This window comes from Elephantulus edwardii, unplaced genomic scaffold, assembly GCF_000299155.1.
Source record: "Elephantulus edwardii isolate Elephantulus edwardi_28Jun2011 unplaced genomic scaffold, EleEdw1.0 scaffold00073, whole genome shotgun sequence".
NCBI lineage: Eukaryota > Metazoa > Chordata > Mammalia > Macroscelidea > Macroscelididae > Elephantulus > Elephantulus edwardii.
The window spans coordinates 6,126,520-6,138,648 of record NW_006399823.1 but is presented as its reverse complement, the minus strand read 5'-3'; the positions used below and the strand labels follow the sequence as shown (position 1 = coordinate 6,138,648).

The following is a 12,129-nucleotide window of genomic DNA, read 5'->3' as shown; positions in this document are numbered from 1 at the left end:
AACAGCACACACTGGGACATTACTAAGCAGGCATCATCATAACAAAGTAGGATCATTGCCACCGAGTCAATTCTGATTGACAGTGATCCTGTAAGACAGGGTAGACACACTGACTGGGTTTCCAGGGATATGATCTCTACAGAAGCTGATTGCTTCACTCTCCTGCAGACCAGCCAGTGGGGTCCAATCCCCAACTTCAGCTCATGCTTAAACTGCTGTATCAGCAGAGTTAGAATTCTTATTTCATAAGAAAAACAATTCTGAAGTGACCTAGTAGTAAGAAACCACTGCAATCCGGAAGGCACTCAGCTCAAATCTACCAGCTGCTTTGTGAGAGAATGATGGGCAATCTCCTACTGTGCAATTAACTGACTGAAAAACCCTCTGGTCCCAGAGGCAACTATGGATCGGTTCTAACTCATCGGTACTCAACAATAACAGAAAACTGAGCATAAAATGCATAAAGTATAAAAAGCTGAAAATTCATGAAATAAGCGTTCCTAGAGAAATGGGAAGAAGAATTGCAAAGTGAAACAGAAATGAATGTAAAAAACTATTAGTAGAGTAAATCAAAACCAAAAGTCACTTCTTTGAAATTACTGAAAGTCAGTTGCTTGTTTTATACAACAAATTCCACGTTTATATCTCACTATGTACAAGATTTATCACGCACACTCAAACGTGTATGTGAGTGATCCAGAAAAATGAGGAAGGAGAGATTGTGGTCAAGATACTGGTACAGAAAATCAATAGAAGGCAAGAAATGGGGAACTGAACTGCTGTGGGTATTAGAAGACATGGCAAAAAACTAGGCCAAGTGTTTTGAAAATGTAGATGAACAGAAAAATGGAACTTATAAAACTAATTCAAGAATGGAGAAAAACCCACAAAACCATGATGGTTCATTCTGTAAACATTAAAGAAATTCACCAGGGGGCAAATCCTCCCACAAATAAAAGGTCCACGTGGACAGTTTTATTGGGGAGTTCTATAAAAGATCTCCCACCATGCTAAAAAAAAAAATTAAATGCTAATATTTCCAAAAAGAGCTTTAATTATATAAGCCCACAATCATTGAATCTAGCAATGAGTAGTAAAAGATATGACCCAACAGTTTATCCCAGGAGTTCAAGGTTGGTTTACATTTGAATATTCAGTTAAAGTGGTGTACCACATTAACACGTTAATGAAGAAAAATGACATAATCATCTTTTGATGAAAACTATTTTATGAAATATCTTTACATGACTAAATGAATACCCAATAGTGACCATCTCTTAAAGACAAATAATCATGATAGACAAAGTATTCTTTATTCTAATTAAGGACAAGAGTAAAACAACAGCAGAGTTCAGCTATTACTTCATCTGCTCAAGATTTTATTGGAGAGAAACTCCAATAGAAATATAACCTCTGAAATCTGAGAGGTGATCTGGAGTTCGAATTAACAATAATGAGTTAAACAGACAACAGAGCCAGCCTGTATCAAGGAAGTTATAGAAGAACAGGAAATCTCATACTCTGCCAAGTCTGCATAAAATTGGTAAACCCGAGCCTGTGTTTACACTAATAACCCAGTGATTCCATTCATGGGTACAGGCAAAGAGGATGGAAAGTACAAGGGTACATGAGCCCCAGGGAACATATGTTTGTGTTAACATAGGACTGAGAAGCACTGAAGGGTTAGAATCAGTAAGCATAACTAGGGAATGGGCTATGTGATGAACTAACACTATGCGTCAACATGGCTGCATCTCAGAAACCTAACCAATGCCAAAAGCAAGTCATGGGAAATACATCTCACAGGCTCCATTTATATAAAGAAAAGGAACAAGCTCAACTAAAAAAATGATAGAATCATAGATATGTAAAACTTCAAGGGAAAACCAAGGAATGATTCTAGAATTCAGGTTGGGGTACCTTCTGGTGGGGAAGAAGTAAACCATTACCACACGGGAACACCCTGAAGGTGTTGAGAAAAGAAAGCAGACTAGATACTTCTCAATCTTGTGCTGATTTTCTACAATAATAGTAGTGCTCAGTCTCAAAAGGACAAACACTGCATAGTGCCACTGCTGTAGAATTGGACTGACATCAGGATTGGGGTTGTTGTTGCTATGTACAGTTGGGTTGCTTGCGACTCATAGCGACCCTATGTACAACAGCCCTAAACTCTGTTCTGTCCTGTGCCAATCGCACTGTCTCTGACACACTCATCCCTATTAGACCAGTCACTGAATCAATCTGCCTGTAGAGGGCCTTCCCCTCCTGCGCTGTCCCCCCACCCTCCCAAGCATGATGTCCTTCTCCAAGGACTGGTCTCTCCTCACAACATGTCCAAAGTATGTCAGACGAAGCCTCAGAATCCTTGCCTCTAAGGAGCTGTCCAGTTTAACCCGCTCAAGGATGAATCTGTTTTCTTAGCAGTCCACGGTACATTCAGTACTCCTCTCTAGCACCACAGCTCAAAGGCATCAATTCTCTTTCTATCCTCCCTAGTCATTGTCCAACTCTCTGATGCACAACAAGTGATTCCAAAGACCATGGCCTGTACCAGACGCACCTTTGTCACCAGAGACACTGTTGATCTTCAGTACTTTAGAGAGGTCCCTAACAGCAGACTTTCCCATCGCAATATGTCTTTTAATTTCCTGGCTGCTGGTGCCAAGAATGTTGATTGTGGAGCCAAGCAGACTAAAGCTGTGAATAATCTCAATCTCTTCACCATCCATCCTGATGCTGCCAATTTGTCCAGTGGTGAGAATCTTTGTGTTCTTGACATTGAGCCTCAATTCATATTGGAGGCTGTAATCCTTGACACTTTGCAGCAAGGGCTTCAGGTCCTCCTCAGTTTCAGCAAGCAGGGTTGTGTCATCTGCATAACACAGACTGTTGATAGATCTTCCACCAATCTTGACCCCACATTTCTCCTCATAGATCATCCTCCTGGATGATCTGTTTTGCACACAGGTTGAAAAAGTATGGAGACAGGACACATCCCTGGCGCCTGCGTTTTCCTGCTCTGTGTTCTGATGACTGCATTCTGGTTCAAGTATAGGTTTCCCATTAGCAAGATCAAATGTTCTGGGATTCTCATTCTCCGAGTCAGCCACAGTTTGTTATGGTCTACACAGTCAAACACCTTTGCATAATCAATGAAACACAGATAGACATTCCTCTGGTATTCCCTGCTTTTAGCCAAGATCCATCTAACATTAGCTACAATATCTTTAGTACCACGACCCCTTCTAAACCCAGCCTGGACTTCTGGCTCATGTGCTGTTCCAGTCGTTTTTGGATAATCTTCAGTAGAATCTTGCTTGCATGTGAAATCAATGATATTGTTCTCTAGTTTTCACACTGTTGGGTCACCCTTCTTTGTAATGGGAACAAATATAGATCCCTTTCAGTCAGTTGCCCAAGTGCTTGGTGAGCCCGCCCAGGGCAGCACCTGTTAGCTGAAATATGTCAACTGGTATGCCATCTATTCCTGGGGCCTTATTTTTTGCTATTTCCTTCAAAGTAGCTTGAACTTCTTCCTTCATCACCATAGGCTCTTGCTCATATGTTGTTTCATTAAATTCTTCTGTGTCTGCCAATTCCTTTCAATACAATGACTCAGGAACAGATTTGAGGTCTTGAATCCGAATGAGCGAAGACCAGATGAGTTGTGGGAGGATCTCAAGGGTATCATCCAAGAAGAGAGCAAATGTTCATTACAAAGACAGAAGAGGAAGAAAAGACCAAAATGGATGTCAGAAGAAACTCTGTATATTGCACTGGAGCACAGAGAAGTCAAAGCACAAGGAAAAATTCAAGATACTAAAGACCTGAACAGGAGATTTCAAAAGGCAGCATGGGATGACAAAGTAAAATATTATAATGAAATGTACAAGGAGCTGGAGTCAGAAAATCAAAAGGGCTGAACTCGCTCAGCATTTCTTAAGCTCAAGGAACTGAAGAACAAATTCAAACCTCGAATTGCTATAATCAAGGATGCTTTAGGCAGAATTTTAAATGATCCAGGAAGTATTAAAAGAAGATAGAAAGAATATACTGAGTCATTGTATCGAAAGGAATTGGCAGGGTTGGGGTAAGAACGAGAAAAACTGGATGAATTATGTATACTGCATTGAAAGGGATGAGGGAGAGAACAGTTTAAAAGCAATATATTATAGGGCATTATGATTATCATAAGAGTCCAGAATGAAGGTAAGAGTCCAGAATGAAGGTTGTAGAGTGGAGTATACTCGGGGTGGGGGTGGGAGGGTGTGGGGGGACTGTATACCAATAAAAGAATTTTTCTTTTATTTTTGCAAAGAGAAGAGCGAACTGGGGGTGGTGGTGGGGAGAGAGGGAAGAAAAGTACAACAATATCCAAAATCTCTGTAAATGTTCGTTGAAATTAATACTAATAAAAAAAAATAATAGTACTGACTAATCTCACTTAATCAGTCTAAACATCTTAAAGCTAGTTCAAAGAAAGTGATGCATGTGACTAATAAAACCAAATTTAAAAAAAATCACATTTTACTATCTTACTCATAAGAGTCTAATATGTGCACAGCAACTTTCTAAGAGAGTGTACTAAATTACTTGAATGTCTGCCATTACTGATAAGAAGACTTAAGCATTTAGGTGGTGGAAATAGTTTGTAGTCCTCAGTTAACCTAAAAAAGAGCCATGGTGCCACAGTGATTTAAGTACTTGGCTACTGACCATCAGGTTGACAGAACCCACCAGCCCCTTAGCAGAAGGAAACAGAGCAGTCTACTTCCGGAAACATTTACTACCTTGGGCTGTAAGGATTTACAGCTTGTAACTCCATGGAGAACTCGACTCCATAGTTAGGGTAACTGTGAGTTGGAACTGACTCCTCAGCCTTGAGTTTGGTTAGTGAGCATTTACCAAACTAAAGTTTGCCAGTTGAAACCCTCCCAGCAGCACAGAGCAGGAAGGCCAAGGGAGTGCCCTAGACCTGCTGTGCTCTGTGGAAAGTGGGCTTCACTGGCTGGAATCATTGTGATAGCAGCAAGTCTGGGGTTTTGGGTGGGGGTGGGTAAGACTTATTAATTCTATTTTAATTATTATCTTGAAAATCATAAATAGCAACACTCACTAGTAAGTAAGATCAGCACATTTTATCATATTCAGTTCAATGTTAAGTGAAAAAGAACAAATACCCTATTTTGTAGAACAGAGTTATTTCTAAGAGAGCCTGCTGCAGTCCTAATCACTGTGTCCAGACACGCCGTGCCTTCGTACCTGGTACTGGCGATTCCTTGAGTTTTGTAGTAATCCACTGCATAGCTCTGGCAGACATTTTTGTTCCAAAGTTTCTATCAAAAGGAGAAGGTGCTCCACCCTATAGACAGTAAAATTTATAAAAAGCATTAGTCATCCAACAATGCTTGCCAGACCAATCCCTAAAAAATATAAAAAATGAGCTATCATATGAAAGTTTCTATTACTTGGCAAAATTCACACTGTATTTATTTTAAAGAGACTAAAATTTCCAAATGTGCTTTTTTTAAAAAAAACAAAAACCAACATTTCTTTCTTCTTTCATACTTTAGGCCACCAAAACAAAAGTGTAAACCCAGAATACAGAAGCCTCTGGTTGCTATTTGGCCCAGGATCACAGTGTTTTCTGTCCCGGTTAGGACGACACAGATTTTAACCATCTTCATGTTTTATACTCTTCTAATCAGAAGTCCTTAAACTTTTCTTGGGAAAGTCAACAATTCCCTTTAGGGATCTGATAAACACTGTGAACTTACATTGATGAAAAGTAAATATCCCATTGATGAAAAGTAAATATAGCCTTTCATCATTTCATTTCAGGGGACTCATGGTTGTTTTGAAATTAGTAATAAACCCAAAGTTAGAAATTCTCTGAAATAGGAATGAGAGGTAATAGTGGAAAGAATACAAGCTTCAAATGAAGAGAGCTGGGAACCATTATCCCCAAGACCAGCTCTGCCAGGCTTTGTGATTTTTATGTGTTGTATTATCATGTGCCATCAAATCGGGACTGACAGCTGACCCTCCAGAGCATCACCCCACCTACCCATCGAATTGTGCAACCCTGTGATTAACACCTACCCCTCCATCCTCACCCCTCTATTCCCACCCTACCCCCCCTCCTTGGATCCTCATACTCATTCTACTGTAATGGTTTTATACAGTATTTGTCCTTGTGGGAATTGAGTTCACTCAGCATAACGCTCTCCAGTCCCTCCCAAGTTAGCTAGTAATTTACAAAATGATTGTTCCTGCATGCTGCGTAGTATTCCATTGTATGAATGTGCCACAATTTCTCAAGCCATCCGTTTGTGGTTGGACATCTGGGTAGTGCCTTTCTTGACTCAATAGGTGACCAGAACTTCCTGTTTGTGATTTTAGGAACATTTATAAACCATAAAATAAGAGTTTACTATCTCAAGATCCTTTCAAAAGCACTCTAATTTAAATTATAAATCAGAATAATTTATCCAGTAATCTCAAGTTTTATTACATGCCAGTACTTAACTCAGTGAAGTATTCAGTTTGATTAAGCTTTTCCACTTAACCAATATCACTATATGGCAGGTGATGATGATTTCCCACAAAATATTCAGATATCTAAGTATTACACCATTCCTGGTGATATCTGATGTAACTTTCAAGTGGATTCACAGAACAGCTCAAATATTCTTTCTAGCCATTTTAGAATTACTCTGTCCCTGCCCCCCATTAATGTCTAGGATAAGGCATCAATTAAGAACATAAAATTTAGACTTTCTGTTTTGTGGCATCGTTGGAAAGTAATGCTGGCACACGGGGCAGTGATGGTTTAGTGGTGGAACCTTGGCACCTATGTGGAAGAGCTGAGCCCCCTTCCCAGCCAGTGTACCAGGCACCATCTGTCGGTGGAGGCTTGCATGTTGCTATGATGTTGAACAGGTGCCAGCCATGTTTCTGACTGAGATGCATGAGGAAAGAAGGCTTGACAATCGACTCTCCGGAATCAGTGACTGGGAAGCTTATGTGTCTCAATGGTCTGATCCCATTGCAAGTGCAGTTGCCATGAATGGGTGCTGACTTGTCAACAGCAAAAGACCAGCAGGACGGCTGTCACCTACCTGCTGCATGTGACCCAGCACGTTCTTTCTGCAGTCAAATACTCCTTTTCCTTCTTCAGAATAAAGCTGGCAAATGAAGTCTGTGGTATAATTGTCATTGCAGTTCTCATTTCTGGAATGAAGAGGAAGTTCATTTTACTCAATAAAGAATGCAGCTTAGAATTTTGGGTGATGTTTCCTGCCCAAATAGCACAGCTTGCTCAGCTCTGGGGAAAGGCCAGGTGTTTCCTGACAGGGTTGGGGGGCCCTTGCTAGTCCTCCGAACCTTTATGTGACTCTACATAGTGTTTGCTTTCCTGACAAAGGATACAGACTTAATTAAAGAAAGGATCCCGAGATATCTTTAAAAAGCAAAAGGGTTGGAAGAAATAACATTTTTTAAATATCCTTTAATTATTTAAAAATGTATACAAGTTTTAATACATTGAACAATTACTTTTATTTATCCTCCCTCCCTCATATATCCATAACAGGAGTCAGTAGCAAAAGAATGATTGCTCATTTCACATCCTAAAATAGAGTCTAACAATTTAGGTTTAAAATGAAAGTAAAATGAGAAATTATTTCTCATTACCTCAGTACAATTCCCCTCTGAATGGACGTCTTCATTTTCTGTGTCAAGTGTTCCACATTGGACTAGAAGAGAGCACTTTGTTAATCAGACAGTAAAATATTAAGGGCCTTCAGTGTGCAGTCCTATATGACCATCCATGCTGAGAATATCCGTGACTAAAAAAAGCAACGCTCTTCTATTTTAGAGGGACAGGGAAATGGGCAAACAGTGTATCAGACAGTGATAAAGGTGTTATGAGAAAAACTTTAGGAATAAGTGATAAAACTAAGAAAACAAGATGGTAAAAAATACAATGCCAATCTGAAGGAAATGATGTCACTCCAACTTTGATGGCTCAAGAGTAGGGATAAAATTGGAAAATACTGGTAATAACTCAAAGTTTCCTTCCTGTTGCTTCATGACTGGTTAAGAGTGAGAATGGCAAAGGTTGCAATAACATCATCCTAGTTGCCCCAGAAACCCCGACCAAGCATCTCAGGCAGGTGGTTTGAATTCACCAAGCACCTCTTTGGGAGAAAAATGGGCAATCTCTTCTTGTACAATTTAGAGCCTTGGACATGTACTGGAGAGTCAGCTAAGAGTGGGTTCCAGTGAACGACTCAGTGAGCTTTGTTAGACACACACTGCTCCTTTAACTCCTTCAATCTTCTTTCCTTCTGCCCAGTGATGTGTGGGAGATGCTGGCCTCCATATTCTGAGCTGGTGAGGTGGCTCCAGGAAGGATCAACTAAGAAAAGTTAGATGCAGCTGAGTCAGCCCATAACCAAAAAACCACGTGAGGATTCCAAGGAGCCAATCCTCCTCCTTTGCAATATTGTCAATTCAGATGAAAACAAATCCCTGAAAGGTATCAGCAACCATACATTTTTTAAAAAGCATGCCACAGGGATTGGCAAGGGTGAAATTTGGCCTCTATTTTAATTAGCAGCATGCTTCCGTTTCCTTCCCTTACAATCTAGAACACAAGCAAGCTACAGTGCTCAGTGTACTCTTCTTTTTCCAGCAGCTCTAGCCTCCTCTGTTTGCATCTCAAAATCGTTCCCTAATGAAATTTAGCATTTTACAGTGGAAAGTAACTGCTCCCTTTTGGCAGGTGACACAGTGTTCTGTAGAGTGTTTTCCAACTACTGCAAATATTTCCAACCTCAGCTTCACAGACACCAGAAGCCTGGGACTGTTTTTAGTCATTTCTCCAAATTTAAGAGGAATCCAGAGTCATCCACATCAACTGTTTAAAGGAACTGCTTAATCCCAAGCAGATATCCTCAATGACTTATTACGTGTGTAAGAAACACTTTAACTACATGGCAGGGAAAACAGTTCATGAAATAGACAAAATAATTTAAAGCTTAGATGAGAAGGAATAAATAGTAGCCTGAGTCTTGGTCACACCATCCAAACTTTTTGTGCCTCACCCATCAAAACAGCTCCCAGTACTAAAAGTATATGCAACCATTAGCTTCACTGGATTCAATGAGACGGCTAATTTGACAAGCAAAAAAGTTGGTATATTTTACAATGTTCTCTCCCTTCCTTCAAACTATGACTTAGAGCAGTGCATAATGAATTCTAGAGCCTGGGTTTCCATTACTTACCTGTAGGTCCCTGATATCAAATGGTTCTTCAAAAATATAGGCTGCGTCGGCGCCAGCAGCAAGGCCGCCCATGTTGGCCAGGTAGCCGCAGTAGCCGCCCATAGTCTCGATGATAAACACACGGCGCTTGGTCCCGCTGGCTGACTGTTTCAGGCGGTCACATGTCTGATTGCAGATAAAGAAAATTAATAATGCTAACAAAAGACTTTTTTTTTTTTCAGTCCTGGGCGACTGGATTTCCTACCATGAACTTCAACTAGTTCCCCTTCTACCAATGATCTAAGTGTCTCCCGATTTCTATCCTGAATATGCAGTTATGAGCATTAACTGTGTGGATGGCATTGCTTCTGAATGAGTTCTAGTTAGCATACACCAGCCTATTAGTAATCAAATAACTCACCATCCACTTTAAGGGGGAGGGAGTATCTGTGAACCTTGTCACTTCATGAAATGAGTGCATCCAGAAAATGGAGTTAAGAGAGTCACTCAAACCAGTTAATTCTACTTTGCTCTCTGTATGGTGTGTCCCCACTACGGCATATTTCACAGGAAGTTAAATTCTTAGCTAACATGAAGGGTCTATAAGAGGGACAATTCTCTTGCCTAGCCAATGGAAGTGATTAAGTTACTTTATTTTCTTTAAAAATGCCTGTTTTCAAGGTTTTGGTAATTTTAATCCACCCATGAATGTTGCATCATGTTTCAGAAAACTCAAATCAGAGACGAAAAGTATTCAAAGAAATCTAGACAGATCTGATTCTAGAATCATCTGTCTCGGCAACATCTCTACTTGAGGGCCCAGGGTCACATAAATAAAAAATAAGCATAACCCAGAAAAATCTACCCTCTGCACTTCCACTCTTTTACACAGTCCAAGGGGCCGCTCAGGACTGTTCAAAGCCTCTAAACCTGGCTCTCAACCCCTTATTCTTTGACTCCTGTGATCTGGTGTCCACACAAGCTGAGATTCGTCCGTGAAGGATACACCTGAGAGAGCGCTGCCTTGCTCAAAATGGCTCAGAAACATCTTCATCTTCCTTGGGTAGATGGTAGAGCCCTTTATATAGAGCACTCAGCACAGCACTAGCTCACCTCCATCTACTTCCTGGCAGCAGCCCCCACATCCATCACTCTGTCAGTATTCAGGCTCCTCACCATTCCTTACACTGTTCCCGTTTGCCCATTCCATCCATTGTTGGTCATATATATATTGTTTCCTTTGATTGAAATGTTCCTTAAACCTGGGGGGGTTGCTGTATAATGGCCCCTCAGATGTCCAGGTCCACATACCTGTCATTGCGTTATATGAGAAAATACTTTGCAGATGTGAGTGCTTTAAATATTGTGGGATGGGCAGATTAATTGGGATTACCCAAGTGGGTCCTAAACACAATCACAAGTGTCCTTACTATACAAAGGAGGTAAGGAAGGTCGGCCACAGAGGCACTGAAGATGCTACGCAGCTAGCTGGCTCTGAAGACGGAGGAAGGGGCACTGAGCCACGACGTCATGGAATGCAGCTTCAGAAACTGGGAGAGGCAAGGAAAGGAAGTCTTTTCTAGAAACTCAAAAAAAAGTGCGGAGTTGTGACCACCAGGATTTCAGTAAAACTGATCTTGACCTTCTGACCTCCAGAACAGTCAGAGAATAAATGTCCAGGTATGATTTTAAAGCACCACGTTTGTGTTAATCTGTCAGAACAGCAACTGAAAGCTAATATAAGCACTTTTGTGCCTAACCGATTCAGCATTAAATGTTATTTTCTCATGGAAACTCTACTTGATTCCTAGGACCAAACAGACCTCCTGCTTATGTGCCCTCATAATACTTTACCTTTTTTTTCATAAAAAAAATTATTATAGTTTCTTCTTATTTAATGACTAAATGACTTGTCTACTTATTTGATTTGGGTATATCTTCCTCACCTAGATGCAAATCCTGGAGAGCAAGAATCATAGGCTTATCTTAAGCTGTTACTGTATCATCAGAACCAAGCTCTTGTCTACAGTACAATATTGTTGCTGCTGTTAGATCTAACATGGTTACAGTTACTGTGTCAATTCATCTTCTTAAGGATCTGCCTCTCTTTCTCTCACCCTCCAATGGCTTTCCCAGTATCATATCTATTTCAAAGGATTGGTCCTGCCAGACAACATGCGCAAAAGTACGTGAGCTGAAGTTTCACCCATCTTTGCCTCTGAAGACCACACTGATTGTACTTTTTCCAAGACAGATTTTGTTTGTTTTTGTTTTTCTGGCAAGCCATCATTTCTCCTTGCCAACACTAACATTCCAAGGCATCAATTCTTCAGTTGCCCTTGTGAAGAATACATGTTCGTCAAATGAGTAAAGTAAAATGCAGGTAACATACCCAGTCCCTAGCCACCAGCCAGTTAAGGGTGAAGGTCTTGCAGGATGTCCTAAACAAGTCTGTTGTTGTATTGAGTCTCGCATGAAACCACAAAGAGGAAAGGTGAGGCGAGTGGCTTTGAGAAACTAGGGGGTATGTATGAGTGAGGAAGGAGATAAAGCAGTAGTGCACCAAAGCATACTAATACTCATTACAAACTTTGTATGAGTACATGGAGTTAACTTTGAGAGGGCATTCTGCTTAACAATTCCTCCCTATAATTCCAGTATATTGGATTCTTACCCTCCTGAATTATTAGACTAAATTATTAAAAAATCACAATGTATATAGCTGGTGTGCAGTTCAACATTCTCTAGAAGCTGAAATGGGGGACAGTGATATAACAAATTGTCTTTTCCTCTGTGCTAATGCAGGGCCAGGGAAGAAAAAACCTAGAGAAGTAGTAAGAGAACCCACTATAAGTAC

At 40.5% G+C, this 12,129-nt stretch overlaps 1 protein-coding gene across 1 annotated transcript in view; it reads right to left on the bottom strand.

Annotated features, from left to right (window-relative positions):
* The window catches only part of PFKP (phosphofructokinase, platelet), a 92,085-nt gene that overhangs the window by 2,117 nt on the left and 77,839 nt on the right, over window positions 1-12,129 (bottom strand). The window contains exons 17-20 of the mRNA XM_006888957.1: window positions 9,294-9,458; window positions 7,699-7,760; window positions 7,125-7,236; window positions 5,266-5,365 (exon numbers count right to left, since the gene is read on the bottom strand). Of these exons, the coding sequence (XP_006889019.1) occupies window positions 5,266-5,365; window positions 7,125-7,236; window positions 7,699-7,760; window positions 9,294-9,458 (439 nt within the window). The remainder of the gene's footprint in view (window positions 1-5,265; window positions 5,366-7,124; window positions 7,237-7,698; window positions 7,761-9,293; window positions 9,459-12,129) is intronic.